General features: G+C 43.5%; 1 protein-coding gene across 2 annotated transcripts in view; it reads left to right on the top strand.

Moving 5' to 3' along the window:
- Positions 1-15: 15 nt before the first annotated feature.
- Positions 16-18,762, top strand: part of NIFK (nucleolar protein interacting with the FHA domain of MKI67) — a 26,339-nt gene continuing 7,592 nt past the window's right edge. For both annotated transcript variants that reach the window (XM_085892772.1, XM_085892773.1), the window contains exons 1-4: positions 16-412; positions 2,594-2,725; positions 7,027-7,135; positions 14,203-14,414. In XM_085892772.1, the coding sequence (XP_085748898.1) occupies positions 182-412; positions 2,594-2,725; positions 7,027-7,135; positions 14,203-14,414 (684 nt within the window). In that variant the 5' untranslated portion in view covers positions 16-181. The remainder of the gene's footprint in view (positions 413-2,593; positions 2,726-7,026; positions 7,136-14,202; positions 14,415-18,762) is intronic.

Below are 18,762 nucleotides of genomic sequence, written 5' to 3'. Positions count from 1 at the left end.
GTACGTGATGACGCATGCAAAGCGACGAGTGCTGACGCATGGAAAGCGACGTGTGATAACACGTGATCTGTTTCTGACCTTCGGTTTGAGTGACTTATTTCGAAGTACGTTTTCGGGCGCTCATTGAATAGTTCTCGAAAACGCTCAAAAGCGAAGAATTTCGAAACGTTCGCCAATAAATATGGGTTTTAAGGGGCTAAAGCGGCGAAAAGGGCAAGCGAAGAATCGAGTCCATGTCGAGAAAAAGTCCGATGAAGGCGCGAATCAGCAAGAGATTGCACATGACAAACGCCAAGTAGCGAAGAAGAAGTCCAGCCACGGGAAGACCACGGCCCTGGCTTTGAATCCGCAACAACAGAAGGGTTTCGAGAGACAAGTGCACGTTTTGAAGAAGAAGAATTATACTAAGGAGGTACGACTCGGGTCGCTCCCGTGCACGTGTTCATCACGTGGCCCCTTCCTTTGTACATTTCCTTGCGCAGGACTTTTATCGAATTCTGTTTTGCGAATCGAGACTTGTGTTGCCAAAATATCCATCTCCCTCTCTTCTTCTCCTCTCCCTCTCTTCTTCTCCTCTCCCTCTCTTCTTCTCCTCTCCCTCTCTTCTTCTCCTCTCCCTCTCTTCTTCTCCTCTCCCTCTCTTCTTCTCCTCTCCCTCTCTTCTTCTCCTCTCCCTCTCTTCTTCTCCTCTCCCTCTCTTCTTCTCCCCCTCTCTCCCTCTCTTCTTCTCCCCCTCTCTCCCTCTCTTCTTCTCCCTCTCTCCCTCTCTTCTTCTCCCCTCTCTCCCTCTCTTCTTCTCCCCTCTCTCCCTCTCTTCTTCTCCCTCTCTCCCTCTCTTCTTCTCCTCCTCTCTCTCTCCTCTCTCTCTCTCTCTCTCCTCTCTCTCTCCTCTCTCTCTCTCCCTCTCTCTCCCTCTCTCTCCCTCTCTCTCCCCTCTCTCTCCCTCTCTCTCCCTCTCTCTCCCCTCTCTCTCCCTCTCTCTCCCCTCTCTCTCCCTCTCTCTCCCCTCTCTCTCCTCTCTCTCTCCCCTCTCTCTCCTCTCTCTCCCTCTCTCTCCCCTCTCTCTCCTCTCTCTCTCTCTCTCTCTCTCTCTCTCTCTCTCTCTCTCTCTCTCTCTCTCTCTCTCTCTCTCTCTCTCTCTCTCTCTCTCTCTCTCTCTCCTCTCTCTCTCTCCTCTCTCTCTCTCTCTCTCTCTCTCTCTCTCTCTCTCTCTCCTCTCTCTCTCTCTCCTCTCTCTCTCTCCTCTCTCTCTCTCTCTCCCTCTCTCTCTCTCCTCTCTCTCTCTCTCTCTCCTCTCTCTCTCCTCTCTCTCTCCCTCCCTCCCTCCCTTCTCCTCTTCTCCCTCCCTCCCTCCCTTCTCCTCTTCTCCCTCCCTCCCTCCCTTCTCCTCTTCTCCCTCCCTCCCTCCCTTCTCCTCTTCTCCCTCCCTCCCTCCCTTCTCCTCTTCTCCCTCCCTCCCTCCCTTCTCCTCTTCTCCCTCCCTCCCTCCCTTCTCCTCTTCTCCCTCCCTCCCTCCCTTCTCCTCTTCTCCCTCCCTCCCTCCCTTCTCCTCTTCTCCCTCCCTCCCTCCCTTCTCCTCTTCTCTCTCCCTCCCTGCCTTCTCCTCTTCTCTCTCCCTCCCTCCCTTCTCCTCTTCTCTCTCCCTCCCTCCCTTCTCCTCTTCTCTCTCCCTCCCTCCCTCCCTTCTCCTCTTCTCTCTCCCTCTCTCCCTCCCTCCCTTCTCCTCTTCTCTCTCCCTCTCTCCCTCCCTCCCTTCTCCTCTTCTCTCTCCCTCTCTCCCTCCCTCCCTTCCCCTCTTCTCTCTCCCTCCCTCCCTTCTCCCTCTCCTCTTCTCTCTCCCTCCCTTCTCCCTCTCCTCTTCTCTCTCCCTCCCCCTCCCTCCCTTCTCCCTCTCCTCTTCTCTCTCCCTCCCCTCCCTCCCTTCTCCCTCTCCTCTTCTCTCTCCCTTCCTCCCTTCTCCCTCTCCTCTTCTCTCTCCCTTCCTCCCTTCTCCCTCTCCTCTTCTCTCTCCCTTCCTCCCTTCTCCCTCTCCTCTTCTCTCTCCCTTCCTCCCTTCTCCCTCTCCTCTTCTCTCTCCCTTCCTCCCTTCTCCCTCTCCTCTTCTCTCTCCCTTCCTCCCTTCTCCCTCTCCTCTTCTCTCTCCCTTCCTCCCTTCTCCCTCTCCTCTTCTCTCTCCCTTCCTCCCTTCTCCCTCTCCTCTTCTCTCTCCCTTCCTCCCTTCTCCCTCTCCTCTTCTCTCTCCCTTCCTCCCTTCTCCCTCTCCTCTTCTCTCTCCCTTCCTCCCTTCTCCCTCTCCTCTTCTCTCTCCCTTCCTCCCTTCTCCCTCTCCTCTTCTCTCTCCCTTCCTCCCTTCTCCCTCTCCTCTTCTCTCTCCCTTCCTCCCTTCTCCCTCTCCTCTTCTCTCTCCCTTCCTCCCTTCTCCCTCTCCTCTTCTCTCTCCCTTCCTCCCTTCTTCTTCTCCTCTTCTCTCTCCCTTCCTCCCTTCTTCTTCTCCTCTTCTCTCTCCCTTCCTCCCTTCTTCTTCTCCTCTCCTCCTCCTCCTCCTCCTCACACACACGCCCCAACCCCCCTTCTTTTCCACTCCTCGTGCCAGTCGAGTGTTCAGAGCCGTCCTGGAACGATCTACTTGGGGCACATTCCTCCAGGGTTCTTCGAGCTTGAGATGAAGAGGTTCTTCAGTCAGTTCGGACGTGTGACCCGCTTGCGTCTGTCCCGCAGCAAACACGTAAGGACCAGGTGCCTTGTATGGTACCTCATACCATTTGGTCATGGGCCATGGCTACTTTGGGTGCAGTAAAAGGTTTGCTTCGGAGCCACTCATCTATTTCGTACGCCCCGATGATGTGGTGGGGAGACGTTAAGTTGATGAGAAGTGGGGGTATGGAGGTGGCGTCAAGAGAAGGAGAGTCAGAAGATCAGGTAGGGGAAGAGTGAATAGAGAAAGGTAGTTTGTGCGATGGGTGGGAGTGCAGACAAATGGAATATTTCATGAAACGTTAAGATCAAGATGGAGGAGTTAAAGTACTTCCATTCTTGTGTACATCTCAACTATAAAGGTGAATTTGTATATTTGTTTGTTTGTAGATTTACATATGCTTCAAAAAACTACTCAAGCAAATTCAACCAAGTTTTGCATATTGCCTAAAGGTAAGCTTGAGGTAGCATATCTGTGGGAGGGGGTTCAAGGTTTGGGGAAGATCCCAATTCTCTCTGTTAATGTGTATCTTGTCGCCCCAACCGGTGGTATCCGTTATTACAAATAATCTTAAATAAAGAAGGTTGAAACAACTTGACAATCTGCATTATGGTGATGTTGAAATCTGAGTGAAAATACTTTTAAATTTTCAAAATGTTAAATTTAACTTATTTGAAGCAGATGTTCAAAATCTGACTTCAAACAAACAAACAAAAAAAAAGAAACCAATGTCACCCACAGGGTGACCCGTATCTTGCCAAAAGGTGACCACGTGTGACTTCTTTAAGGTCACACTGAGGTGAACGGAGCTGCTATCCACCAGGAGCGACTCCTTGAGGAATTTCTGCCTACGAGAGATTCCGATGAGAATCGTTCTACAGAGTAACCATGAAAAATGTGTTTGCCTCATAACGTCACCAAATGACGTCATAATGTCTCATGCTTGATATATCTAGAAAGCACTCATCGAGGTGTTCAATTTGAGGTACTACACGATATGGTTCCTAAAACTTGAAAATTTGACCTTGGGGTCAAATATGTTTGACCTTAGGTGCTAACCATGAAGGTCAAGGCCAATCGCCACCAAAAATTAATCAGCTGAGCGCCAGACCATGAACTATATTCCCATGAAGTTTAAAGACGATCCGATCAAAATTACTCAAAAAATAAGGGTTTCGTCGACTCACCTGATTTGCGACAGAGTGACCTTGACCTTTGACCTTGACCTTCAAAATTTCCAATGATAACTGTGCTCTGCAGAGTGATTTATACATGATTACAGACCAAAAAAAAAAAAACATATGAAGGTCAAGGCCAACCGCCACCAAATATTAATCAGCTGAGCGCCAGACCATGAACTATATTCCCATGAAGTTTGAAGACTAACCAATCAAAATTACTCAAAAAATAAGGGTTTCGTCGACTCCCCTGATTTGCGACAAAGTGACCTTGACCTTCAAAATTTTGTGCACTGAAAGGGACCTCTATAGGTCTCTGATATGCGAAGTTACAAAAATTTCCAATGATAACTGTGCTCTGCAGAATTTTTTATATGTGATTACAGACAAACAAACAAAAAAAAAATGAATCACTCGTGGAGTGAGGAAGTTGTCGAAGTTGTTTGAAAATTTATTATAACTTCATTGCAGTCACACGGATACAGCACAAGAAACAGCATTTACAGTTCAGTCAGTTGCCATCATGAACAACATTCGAATGTGGAATGTGATGTCAATGGTTTAAGTCAAAAACTCCATCATCACCTCCACCTCCTCCGCATAAAAACAAGCAAAATTCTTCTTGAAAACGGAAAATTGACACACCTGCGTGATGGTAACGTCATAATGGATTGGTACGATGTGGAGGGCCTTTCATTGTTAATAAAACTGGCCTGCACTGCAAAATAATACATCACGTTTGCAGAATAGTGCCATTGGTGCCTGAGCGTGATAGGCGAATATTCGGTGTCAGGCGAACTATTGAACCAGAACAGTCACAACGAAGGCCTGGATATCTCATGAAAGAGTAATATCTGAACTACATTCTCACCTAGTTTGAGCCACATATCACAAAAATTGATGGAGATACGCGCTTTCAAAAATGGCCAAATTATGACACATTTTTGCTGATGGGATCCAGAATACAAACCGGAAGTTGATCAAATTACGTCAGCTCATGGCCAATCGTATGTTTTATATTCCCTAAAAGTTCGAGCGAAAAATATAAAACTTTCGAATTTTAAGAATTTTTTTGTCATGTAAATGGGCTTTTCAATGCAAATTTCAAACATTTTGTGACGTCACAATCTGGATCCGATCCGGTTGAAACGTGGCAGGGTGAAAGATATTATGACCCTACATAAGCACATTAAATATCAAAGCAATTGAACAAGAAATGGCGGAGAAATGATTTTTTGAAATTTCGTCCCATGTAAATGATTGGGATTTTTTGAAACTTTGTGAATTTTTCGTGACGTCATCATTTGATCCAGGTTCACCCAAATTTATAGGTTCAGTCTTTGGGTGATTATCTTTCATGTCAAAATGTTTCGTGGACATATACACAAGGACTGCTGAGAAAATACACACACACACACACACACACACACACACACACACACACACACACACACACACACACACACACACACACACACACACACACACACACACACACACACACACACACACACACACACACACACACACACACACACACACACACACACACACACACACACACACACACACACACACACACTGTTAACTGTACAAAGTGACAGAAGTTGTCTTCGACAACTTAAAAAAAAAACATACAAGCTGACTAACATACCTTGCAAAAACTTCGTTTTGGCAAGATAATGATCTCTCTCTGGAGAATCCTCTTTATCTATTTGTTGGTGACTCCACCCTCTGCCGTGACATCCCCCAACCTTCAGACAGGCATTCTGCGGCCTCTTCCCTCTCTTCAGACCTTTAAAAAAAAAAAAAATCACAAGCTGGTCAAACACTTGGAATATGTCTTTCAATCCTGACAAATCTCACACTCTCACACTCTGACTATCTCTCTCCGAAAAGACCGTCGAGCAAACCCTCCCATCTACTTTCTTAACAATCCTCATTCATTCAAACTACTGGGTCTTACTATCAGCCATGATCTTTCTTGGGCAAACCACATTTCAAAGTGGGTCTCCAAAGCCAGCCGCCGACTGAAACTCTCCATTGTACAAAGTCCTTCCTTGGCGCATCTGAACTCTGATCCATCCACAAGGCTTTTATCTGTAGCTTGATGGAGTACTGCTCTCCCCCTTTGGGCTGGCTCCCCTGCCTCACATCTTGCTCAGATAGACGCTGTGGAAACCAAGGCCTTCAAGATCTTTGGAATCTCCGGCAATGAAGCTGAGTATATGGGCTTATCACTTCACCATCACAGACAGTTTGGTGGTGTAATATATCAAGCAGGGAAAGCAGTTTGAATGCACCATCAATCTTTTATTGTGTTCCACACACACAAACCTCAGAACAATTCATGAGCCCAGCCTCCTCGTGCCGCCATGTTCCCGCCTCGCGATGACTGCACTTCCGGTTGTTCTCATACATGACAGGTGGTCTCTGTCTTCTACCACCTCCTTTCTGGTCTTGCACCCTTTGCTCTTTCTGTGCTTTGTATCCCCCCAGGGTTTCTGCAGAATTCATGCGGTTCACCATCAACTGCCTTCTGGTGAAACTACCTAAATCAGGATCACTGCTCACCTCCACTCGAGATGAAGAGGTTCTTCAGTTCCTCTTCCCACCCCCCATTTGTAGAATCAACTTTCACATCCTCTTCAATCTCATTCTTTCCTCCAGGTCTTCAAGACAGCTGATCATCCCCAATCCAAAACCCTGATGTTTTTTTTACCCTCATTCACCCACCCAAATCCCTTCTCCTTCCAATTTTCCAGTTTCCTCTCCTTGAGTTTCATTCTGTATCCAACTTGTACACCCTATGCATGCGTATTTTGCATCCTATTTTGTTGTCTGTTACGTCCTCATCCATTCAGTGTACAAAAACGAGCATCAAACACTGACTGCAGCAAAGCAGAAGTGATTTTTTTTTGCTCGTGCCATATATAAGCAGCAGGGTTGTTTCACGAAGGTGATGTTGGCTGAATTCCAAGCAGATTGAAGATGACTTCAGGCAAATGATAGGGTGAAAAGAACAGAATATTTGTGAAGTACAACATGTCATCTTTTGATTAAATCCATCAGCAAAGCGATGGGTAAAAATGCCTAGTAATAGATAAATGTGTCAGTGGTTGTGATGCCGATATTTTGTTTGTTATTTTGCAGACCGGGCGATCGAAGGGTTATGCTTTTATAGAATTTGAACTTGAAGAGGTAGCCAAAGTCGTGGCTGAGACAATGAACAATTACCTCTTCTATGAGCGCCTTTTGAAGTGTGAGTATTTTTGTTGGCTTTACGTTTATTACTCTTTGTATGGTATGACCCACTTCACTAAATGGCACTTGCATCCACAACAGTAGCTTTGTACGTGTCAAGGTTGAAGTTTTTTTTTTCAGTTTTCAGCTCGCGGACATCTTCCTTTAAATACCTTGAAAGAACCTGCTTTATTTTGCTGTCTTTTTAAATTGCTGTGATATCCACATCCTTGAGCAAATCGATTGCCTATTGGAATGAAGAACTACTCTTGCTCGTGAATGTCGACCTGCGTCAGTGGACAGGTAGATCGATGGATGAAATTGACAGAACCTTGAGTGAGGTATGTTAACCGCCATGGGAAGCTGATGTTTTGGGTGTTCACCCTTCGTCGAAGCGTCTGAGGGAAAAAACCTCTCTCTGAACACAGGACTCTGGACCTTTTGCTCCTACGAAGGGTTAATGCCTGAAATGTCAATTTTTCTTCGCTTCCCGCAACGATTTGCAAACATTCCTCAATCAATGTCCCTTTTATTTCATCCATCGATTGGTTATTGATGTTGTTTGATATTTCATATATATTTAATGGAAAACCCTGGGTTGTATTTAAAAAAATATGCATTGATTCAAGATATGTGAAGTAAAATGAGTTCAGGAGGGTGGGGATTGGGTCAGAGTTGGCATGAGTGGTAATAGTCTGGAGTCATGCCATAGCATGCTCAAACCCTTTTTGCTAAACATTTTTTGATGGAAACTGGAAACAGTTGGAAAGTATATGCACAGATATACAATGTTATTTCAGCCATGTTTCCACTCTGGATTTTGGTCTTTATGTCAAAATAACATTAAAACAGCAATTTACGGCATACAAATATCTGTTTACCAGTTTCTTTCCATATGATTAGGAATAAAAGATCAATCAACCTGACTACATTACTGAAGCTGACCAATCACATGTACTACGATGTTGGAATCCATGATAGCTGCCATATCAAACCTATATGCTCAGTATTTTGGTGTTTTCGGTATTGTTTACAGTTTCCAATCCATGCAAATGAATCGGATCAAAAGCTAAATTTGCCATAGCCTTTGATTCTGAAACACACCCCCCCCTGCCAGAATATATTTAAATATGACAACACATCTATTTGTGTACATTCTGAGGTGCACTATAACGATGTGAAGTTTATAATGCCAGAGGCATCAACATCCAATTAAACATTAATTTAGTTGATGAAACAAGAAGAACAGTCTGGACAATGAATTCTGCTGTGCATCACTGGACAGTTGGTGACATCAGTTGTATATAAAACGATAACTCGTATGAGAAACCTGTCCCTTTAGGCCAGTGATTCTCAACCCTTTACCCCCTCGGCTTGATGTATTTAGCCATTTACCCCCTTACTCCCATGCAAAAAAATGCATAGCTGGCATCGAGGCATGAAAAAAAGAAGATGGAACAACTTTATTATTAAGGTTTTGCACAAAATATACTTTGATAAAGGAAAAAAAAAAACATACAGTCCACTTATCAAACAAGATCAAACAAAAATACCAGAAGTATTATCAGTGGGAACTCTGCTGATTCATATTCAACCAGTTTATTTATTCAAGGAGCTGTTGATGACAACGCTACCCTCATGTCGTCATCGGCTTTCAGGCGGTTCCTTGCCTTTGTCTTCATTGCTACTAAAGTAGAGAAACCTGATTCACATAGATATGTGGCGACAAAGGCTCGCTGAGTAAGAAGTGGGAATGAATCTGAGTTTCATCCAGAAATCAAAACCAACTCTATCAAATTCTTCCTTAAGAATAGCAGAGGACTAAATATCAATCGGCTCCTCTTTTGCTGGGTTGTCATCTCTCATTTCTGACAGATCAGTGGTAAAAGGTCTTAATATCCATCTTTCTCGATCATGTCTTCTAGAAAGTAGCCAGTGAAGTGATGCTTCAAGATGTTCAAATGTGCTGTGATGTCTTCATTTATTTCAGGTAACGCACCAGGTTCTTCTCTGATGGCCTCATCCAAGTTTGGAAAATTTGCAAAAAATTTTTCACAAACTCTTCGTACCCATAAATCCAGCTTTGTCTACAATGCTTTCATCTTTTCACCTTCTTCAACGATGGTTACTGATTTTCCCTGGAGTTTGTTGACTTGGTTAAGATGGGTAAATATATCTGAGAGGTACCCTAAAGAGGCAATGAACTTTGAATCGGAAAACTTTTCCCACAGCTTTGAATCCCGGTCACGAAGAAAAATCTCTACCTCAGTTCGGAGCTCAAACACTCAGTTAAGACTAAGTCCACATGAGAGCCACCTCACCTCAGTATGAAGAAAAATAATTGAATGTTCAGAGCCCATCTCATCAGAAAAAGCTTTGAACAAGCGGTGATTCAGTGCTCCGGCACAAATGAAATTAACAGCCTCAATAACTTTCTGCAAAACCATTTTCAGATTTTCAGGAAGGGTTTTCACAGCTAATGCATATCTGTGAAGAACACAATGCATTGTTATCACAAAGGTCTATCACATGATTTTTGAGTCTATGTTGTAATATATTATGTGTTGTCTGTCTCGTATCACAACGATAGCAGTGTTATTGATTTTGTCTGAAGTTGCTTAAAAAAATCGTCATAACTTAATTTTCAGGTATGATATATTTACCCCCTGCCATGTAAATATTTACCCCGAGTTGAGAATCACTGCTTTTGGCCATACTCTCATGAACAGCACAGACCAGATGTCTTTTCATTCGTTATGAAATGCGTTTTTAGGTTTTTACACAAGTCCTTGCATGAACTCGCCTTTGTACAGTTGAGATTAAGACGCATACACTTGCATCTACATGTGGCATGATGCATTTCTGCGCAGAACAGCCACAGGTTGTAAGATCCAGATAGGCTGCCAAAAGTAGTTCTGTTGTGAGGAGTCTCAGTGGAAGGATGGTGTTGGTCTCTGTTGCTCGGTACCAAGTGCTTGCTTCTGGTGTGGTTTGGTGACAAAACATTCTCTCCCATGGTAGCCAAGCAGAGCATTGCATATCTGGCATCATTCACGTTTTGAGTATTCCTGCTGACCATAGAGTTTGCAGACAAACACTTCCAGGTCTAACACCATGTCTTCACAGTCACTCTGAACGATTCCCCTCGGGATTGAAGTGCCGAACACGATATCGAGTTCTCCATAATCGGTTTGCTAGCCTTTGTCTTGCTTTTGCCATGGAATAAACTGACAATCACATCCATTGAAACAGTGAAGGCTTACCAGCGACTTGATTGTCCTCTGCAAGATGTTGCACAACAGCCTGGAGATGAATGGGCTGCAGATTCTAATCTTTCCCAGTGTGGAAGTTGAGCTGGGAGCTGCCAAAACTCAAGTTTATGCAATGCCGATGACAAACATATCCATGTCAGGTCTCATGATAATGATACTGTTGCCACTGGATTTGGAAATGCAGCTGGCATTTACGAACATCTTTGTGGCCTTCTCTTCATGCGAACATTGCATCTCTTCAATGTCTTTTATGAGAACCATTCCATCTTGCGGAACGATTGCATGGCAGAGTTCCCCATGAGCCATGGTTACTGTAACACCTTTCAGTCTTCCCACATCGCACTTGCTCTACATCTCGAACAGGGATTTAACCAACTGCTCTTTGTTGTAACTGTGTAACAGGAACTTTTTTCCACTGTTTTGGGATTGGTTTGTCTGACTTTGTAATCTTGATTTATTATTCCCGTGCCTTTCTTCGAAAGTGCGGGAATATTGTGATTGTGTCCGTTCGTCCGTCTGTCTTACCCTGTAACTCCTCCTACAACGTTTGAAATAGGAACTTGAAACTTTGGGACATAGTAGATATATGTATGGGGAAGTGCACAACACTTTCGGATTTTTTTATATGACCCCGAAGGGCCTGGCCAGAGGGGTTGGGGTCATGGGGTCGATTAAAAAAAAATTTGTCATAGCTTTTTAAATCAAGCATATTCATGAGTTATACATTTAACAACATATTTTTTTAAAACACATGATGATCACAGGGTGCTTGGGGGGTAGGGGGTTCTTACGGATAGGGGGTCAAAATAGCTCCTCCTACACTGTTTGAGATAGGAACTTGAAACTTTGGGACATAATAGATATATGTATGGGGAAGTGCACAACACTGTCGGATTTTTGATATGACCCCTAGGGGCCGGGCCAGAGGGGGTGGGATCATGGGGGCTGATTTTTTTTAAGTGTATTTACCATTGTACATGGTAATTTATTTTATATAGAACTTACTTATGTGGCTCCCATGAGTGACAGTCACAGGTTTTACTGTATTTATCCAATTGATTATGAATAATTATAATTAATATTATACACAGTTCATTCCTATGATTAAATTGATGCACAGTTCTATATTGATGGACAGTGTTAAATTAATGTTTCATGAAATGTTGACATGCTTGCAATGACTTCTGATTTAGTCAACATAGTAAGTCTTTGGTCATAAAGCACATCAAATAGAAAAGAATAGTCAATCCATTTTGCCAGATAAAATTTCACCTTGCATTCATCGGACAAAGCAGTGCGCGCGGGAATATGTGATGGTGTGCCATCGACAACGTAGTTCTATTCTTTTTTTGGAGCCACTTGCTGCTCTTTGTTTGCACTCTGCATTTTTGATACTGACAGCTGGATATCAGTCCGTCACAAAGTGTCCTGCTGTTGAACCACGAGTGCAAGCAAAATTCAACAATTGGTGGAGAATCTTGTCAGCAAGTTGACCAATGTTCTGTGGCATGTACTTTGGGCTCATTTGTTGCAGCACGGTCATCCCATCCACAATCCAAACACTCCCACTTGGTGTCTCGACCGTTGGCGATGGTTCAGTGACCGATTCAAGGTTAATCAGCAGCCTTGCCTTATTAGTCTTTACAAGCCATCCAGTGGAAGTGGGCCCAAACAATGTGACATCCTGTTCCTCATCAGTTTTGTAGGCTCAGCTTATGATGACAAGTCTGGCACGACGTTTCTGGTCACTTTTCAAGCTGACTTCTTTACCATTCCTCTTTGTGGTCACCTTGTTCCCTGCATCAGTGAATGATTTAAGCTTCATTTTCCTCACTGTGTAGTTGAGGTCAGTCTCAATTCCTTGCATTCTGTGCTTACAAAAGGTGACAAATGCATCATCTCCCTTCTGTTGAGCAGTCTTCAGGTCAAGGTAAACTTTCGGGGATGCAATGATGTCAGAAGACGTGTGAATTGGAGCTTCAGGGTCTTCAACTTGTTCATGTATTTGACTTCTTCCCAGTTTGTTCGTAAGCATAGTCACGACCACCTTGATCCTCTGGAACTGCATGGCAAGTCTTTGCTCGAACTGCAGTGATCATCACGATTGGTGTGCCAGTCATGGTCTGCTTCAAACCTGTTCTTTTGAGTTCTCCAAACATGTAATGGGGAACAATGAGCTTCAACTCTTGTTGGGCTGGCAGGGTGCGTTCCCATCCAGACAGAAGAGCCAGTCCTGGCAAAAGAGTGAACTGGCGCTAAGGATCGGATACCGGCAAAAGAAGCAGATGTCACGTTCATGTCAGGAGCGTGAGGTGGCAGCAGGTGCTATCCTAACCTAGCTGCCCTGCTAATCCCTGTCTAATTTCGAACTCATGCCCCTCTTTGAAACCAATTTATCTCTTCTGGGCCCACTAATCCCTTAAACTATACTATCTTCTGGGAGAAAGCTCAAGGTACATGCAACGATAAAAAGCATGAGGTGTTGTGGCCCCACAAAGCTCACTGGCAGATTATCCCGATGGGACCATTTACACAAAAGTTCAAATGATCAGAAGGCAGACACCAGTTTACATGGACCACATTGTGACCCCCCTTAGAGATTTTCACACAGCAAGAACTGCTTTGGCATGCATTGGCCAGATATTTGGGGATGCCGGGCTTCAAGATATCTTGATAGTCAGAGGTTGTAGCATCTGGATCGATGAATGTTGTGATAAAATGGTCATCACTGCAATGGGAGTATCGATTGTCATAAACTCAAGAAGTCATCTTTCACGTTGTGTGGACAGTAAATATTTGAAGCCAATGCGCACCGCCTTGAAGCTGGTGCCATTGTGCATGTCTGTGTTGGCATCAATCAGGAGTGGGCAACCAAAATTTTCATTTTACCAACAATTATACTTCAAGTTTTGGGCGTGATCTTCTTCCCTGTTTGTTCTGCTCTTAGCAAAGCTGTCTTCACTTCATCACTGGCAGCATTTCATCCTCTACCAATGAGTGCACCACAGGAATCATTTTCTGAAGGGATATGATGGCCAGGGCCTTGAATCTGCATCAAACATCTTCAGTTTCTACATTTATAAGCTGTCGTGGAATTTGGCTGTTCAACAAAGTCAGAAATGATCTTCCCTGCTTGACCTGCCATTTTCAAAGCAGTCTTCACTTCATCACAGGCAACATCTCCAGTCGTGAGTGACTCCAGATCTAAGGATTCATGATCAAAGCCATTGAATCACTGGAAGTTTGGACAAGCGTTTACTCGTCCCTTTCCATCCATTTTGGACCGACATATTTGTATTTCAATTTCATCATCATCAGCTGCACTGGTCAACATAAACATTGTTCTTGCATCGTCGGCAAGCTGAGCTCTCTCACTGTCAGACACCATCTGTCTCTGGTGGAATCGTTTTGTGTGATGCCCACTCGTCCTGCTACTTTTACAACTTTGTTCATATGTTAAAGAGCCTGGTCATCAGCGATATAATACCAAAGAATGTGGGTATAGCCACTGTTTCTATGACTCTACTTAGTGTAGAAGTTGAGATATTGAGGAAATTGCATCTCAAATGGCAGCCATTTTTAAATTCAAAATGGCTACCACACGAGCAAATTCTTAGCTGGAAACAGTCTAAATACGATCAATACCAAATATGCTTGAAATCGATCCAAATGTTACAAAAGTTTTGCAAAAATCTTTTCCCCATTATTTGCCTCCAGACTTTAAAGGTAGGTTTTATTTTGCTGCCTCCCCCTGACACCCCCCTCCCCCCACACTTTTCCTGCATCTGATGTCCCATTATGGGAATGTTTCCAGGTGAGTTCCTGGAACCAGAAAGAGTCCACCCGGCTACATTTTACGGGGCCAATCGTATTTTCACCAAGCCGATTCGTTTCGAAGTGCTGCGGTACAACAAGGAGAAGAACAAGCTTCAGCTGCAGCGCATGTGCTCTAAATTGTTATCCAAGCCAAGGCGTCTAAGAAAGAAGATGGCTACCCACGGAATCAATTACGATTTTCCTGGCTTGGTAAACACTTCCTTACATTTGTGATTAGTTGCTTGAAAGTGAAAGATTGTTTTGCTCAATGTTGGTGTTTTATCCCCTTCCCCCTTCCCCATCTCCCACCACTTCTTGGAACTGAAATGTATATATATATATATATATATTTTTAATGCAGGGTTTAAGGCCTATTGAAGAGCATAATAACATGGGTCAATGGGCATAAAGTGGGCAAAAGTTGAAGCAAGTGGTCGACAATCTGTGGATGCACAACAGAATTGGGAGGGGGGAGATGCATGTGAAGGGGAAGATGATCTTGATGGGTGCAATCTGCATATTGTTGAGAAAATAAATCGCTCAAATATCTGGAGGAGAGAGAGCATGAGATTGCATACCTAAGAATACTGTTCTATATGTGAGAGAGGGGATGAATGAAGAGGTGAGAATCAAGCTCAGATTTGAGAATGTCAAGGTAAAATATTTGCAACCTGCAGTGTCAGGAATTATTTCAGGGGTAGGAGATCGAGGAGGAGGATTAGAACCATAATAGAGCCAGTAAAATACTGCAAGGCCACCATCTTGCCGGCAGTGTGAGAAGGAGACCCTGACTCATCCTCCTGTCCCAAGGTGCCAATGATGTGGCATCTTTAGAGGTCATCGCTTCCAGGAGAGCAATATGGGAAGCCCCACCACGAGTTCACAGGGTAGTGTCGTATTCCATGACACATGATTAAGGCCTTCCTCATCGTAAGGTTAAGGACTTGCAACTGTGAAGAATATTGAGGGGATTACCAGCTTTGAATATCAGTTTTTAATACTTGGCGAAAAAAAAATGCTTTGCCAAGTATATTGGTCTGTTGCGTTTGTTTGTCTGTCTGTTTGTCTCACATGATTTTTTGGCCACAGTTTTCAAGCAGTCATTCTGCATTTGTGTGTGTGTGTGTGTGTGTGTGTGTGTGTGTGTGTGTGTGTGTGTGTGTGTGTGTGTGTGTGTGTGTGTGTGTGTGTGTGTGTGTGTGTGTGTGTGTGTGTGTGTGTGTGTGTGTGTGTGTGTGTGTGTGTGTGTGTGTGTGTGTCGGTGGCCAGCCAAGGACAGCAACGCTTAATTTTGGTGAAGATCCGAATCTGGATCGAAGAATTTAAGTCATTCTTCACCATTGAGAATTGGGGCCAAAAAAAACCCGATATTACATGATATCTCAAAGTTGTGAATCGGTTCGTATGAAACTTGGACAAGTTGGGTGTGTGACGAGGACTAATTGATTCAATTTTGGTTGAAGATCTGAATCCGGAGACGGATAGGAAAAATTTAAGTGATTCTTCACCATTGAGAGATGGGGCCAAAAACTATGTATAGCATGATGTCTCAAAAGGTTGTGGATGAGTTGGTCCGGTGACAAGAAAAAGCCAATTCGATTTTGGTTGAGGTCCGGATTCAGATCTGACCTATCAGTGGCAGAGAAAATGTAAATTATTCAGCCTGTTGCAGGTATGTGCTCTACCGAGTGCCATTCTGTTTCGCCAAGTTGTCACTCTTTGAGTGATTTTTCGTTTGTCGCACGATTTTTGGCCACAGTTTTCAAGCAATCGTTCTGAATTTATTTGTATGTGTAGGTGACCGGTCAAGGACAGCAACGCATAATTTTGGTGAATATCCGGATCCAGATACTATAATGTTTTAAGTGATTCTTCACCATTGAGAGATGTGGCTAAAATCGATATTGCATATCTCAAAAAGTTTTCGATGGATTTGGATGAATCTTGGTGGACAGGTTGGGTGTGTGACAAGGACGAATTGATTCCATTTTAGTGAAGATCTGGATCTGATAATTTTTGAAAAAAAAAAAATTCGTCACCATTGAGAGATGAGGTGAAAAACTATGTATGGCATGATGTCTGAAAAAGTTGTGGGCGAGTTATGACAAAACCAGGTGGAAGAGTTGGTTTCGGTGATAAGAAGCCGATTCAATTTTGGTGAATGTCGTCTGGACTCAGATCCACCCATCAGCGGTATACAAAATGTAAACTGTTCAGCCTAGTGGAGGTGTGCACTCCACCAAGTGCCGTTTCGTTTTGCCAAGTGTCACTCAGTGATTTTTTTTTCGTTTTTATTTATTTATTTATTAGTATGCGGTCTGTAGCTGCTTGGCTTCATCCTTCTCTGGAGGCGTGGTGCAATGCCCCTGTTCCTAGCACGTTGGTACTCATTTTGCTGACCGTGGAAGGATGACAGGCTGAGTCAACCACACCTGGTGATAATTCAATGGCCCAACAGGGGCTTGAACTCAAGACCACAGAACCTTATACCAAGCACTTTAACTGTTATGCCAACACCAGACCTTGAATGTCAGTATTGATATGATCTGCCCAAGATTTACCTGCTGAGGGGGAGAGGGAGGCCAGTGATCATTTGCTTAGTGTGTTGATCCTTTCAATAAACTCAAGTTTGGACCTACACGACAGCCTATCGGACAACAAACGATCAAACAACCTTGGTTTTTGTGACACCCTGCCCTCTTGTTAGAGATTGACAGTGTCCATCCATTGTTGCCTTTGTAGAAGCAGCATATTCAGGGTGGAATGACTGAGGTAGTTCAGCTCAGATGATTATTGAAGATAAAGTGATGATGCTTCAGGTCTGCTGCTTTGGTCAATTCCATGAGTTGATGCAGTAATCGATGAGGTATTTTGGTATTTGGCTTTTTCCACAAAAAACAGTTTTAGCCTGAATCATTTAAAAGTGAAGAACAGAGCCTTTTTTGGGTTGTTTCTTCAAGACAACCAGAGGCAGAGATTTTCAAGAGGATATGAATGGAGAGCTGAGAAAGGTTGGAAGGAAGTTGGTCATTGGTGTATTGAGTAATTGGAGCAGAGGGAGGATGGTTGGAAAGCCAACAGTGTCATCAAAGGACTTGTTTCAGTACATTTATTACTTGTTTGGACTGATGTTATTCCAGCTGGTATGGTGGTGAGAGTTAAGAAAATAACCAGGCAAGCCAAAACAGGATACAAGAAGGGCATAGCTGAGAATATTAAACATAGCAAGGCATTCTTTGAGTACATCAGTGGTAAGGAAAGAAGAGGTTATTAGAGGTGTGGGCCCATTGAGGAATAGCACAGGGAGACCGGTTTGTGATCAAAGTGAGATAGCAGGCTTTTTAAATGGTTATTTTGTTTCAACGTTTACATAAAGCAGTCAGTGGAATTGGTAGTAGCCAACTATATCGATTGAGGAGATGAGGAAGGGCTTTTGGAGGATATACAGGTCAGAAGGAAGCATAGAAACTATTAATAAAGCTAGGACTCGATAAAATCCGGTGCTGGATAATATGCACCCGAGAGTATTGAGAGAGGTGGGAGAGCAAACCTGATGTTAACAACTAAATGGCATATGAAAGCATTTCCTTTGCCTCCGCTAACGAAGTTGCCGGAGGAATTATGTTTTTGGGTTGTTCGTCCAAGCTAATTTTCTCTGTTTTCCCTGCAACTGCTTATCCGATTGACAAATTTTCACCATAGGTGCGACGACTCATTAAGAATGCTTTAATTATAATTATGATGTCATAGGTCATGTGGTGTCGTGACCATGTTGGAAAAATGGAAAAACTTTGGACTTCTGTATCTCCAAAACTGCTCCATGGATGTAATTGAAACTTGGCACATGTCAAATTATTATTTTTAAATGATGTCATTGGTGCCCTCGTTATGAGGTCATCATTGCAAATGTAGAACGACACATCCGATCAGTATGAAAATTTTGAGGGTCATCTCGGGATAAAGTGGTCCACAGAAAAAAAAAATTCATGATGTCATTGGTCACATGATTTGGCAGCCATATTGTTCTTTCGAAAAAAGAAAAAAAAAACTTTGAAAATCTTCTCTGAACAGATCGAGGCGAAACTTTACATGTTTAACCGCCTGTTCATGAGGAACAAAAGGTTCATACATATGATGTCATTTGTCACATGGTTTGGCAGCCATATTGGATTTTACCTGAAAAAATATATAAATCTTCTCGAACAGCTGGACAGAATGAGGGAAAACTTCACACAAGTCCACCCATGGCTTGGGGAACACAAGTGACGCATAGCAAGTACTCATGGGGAATGAGTGGTATTTTTATGATGTCATAAGTGCCTTCGTTGTGACGTCATAATTGCATATGCAGAACGCTACATCTGATCAGTATAAATTTTTTTTTTACATTTACAAGGAATTCAGGTGCAAGAGGAGGCCATTCAGCCCATCATGCCTTCACCACACCAATACCAGATTTAATCAATCCATTGTTACCCCTTCTCTTCGTGTGCAGCCTTTTTGGCTGCAACATTAGTACTCATTTTGCCGACCTCGTAAGGATGACGGGCTGAGTCAA

This window comes from Eptatretus burgeri, chromosome 8 (genome assembly GCF_056783735.1).
Source record: "Eptatretus burgeri isolate ZD-2024b chromosome 8, Ebu_testis_v1, whole genome shotgun sequence".
Lineage (NCBI taxonomy): Eukaryota > Metazoa > Chordata > Myxini > Myxiniformes > Myxinidae > Eptatretus > Eptatretus burgeri.
Note: the sequence above shows the minus strand (reverse complement) of the source record. Positions and strands in the feature narration are given on the sequence as shown.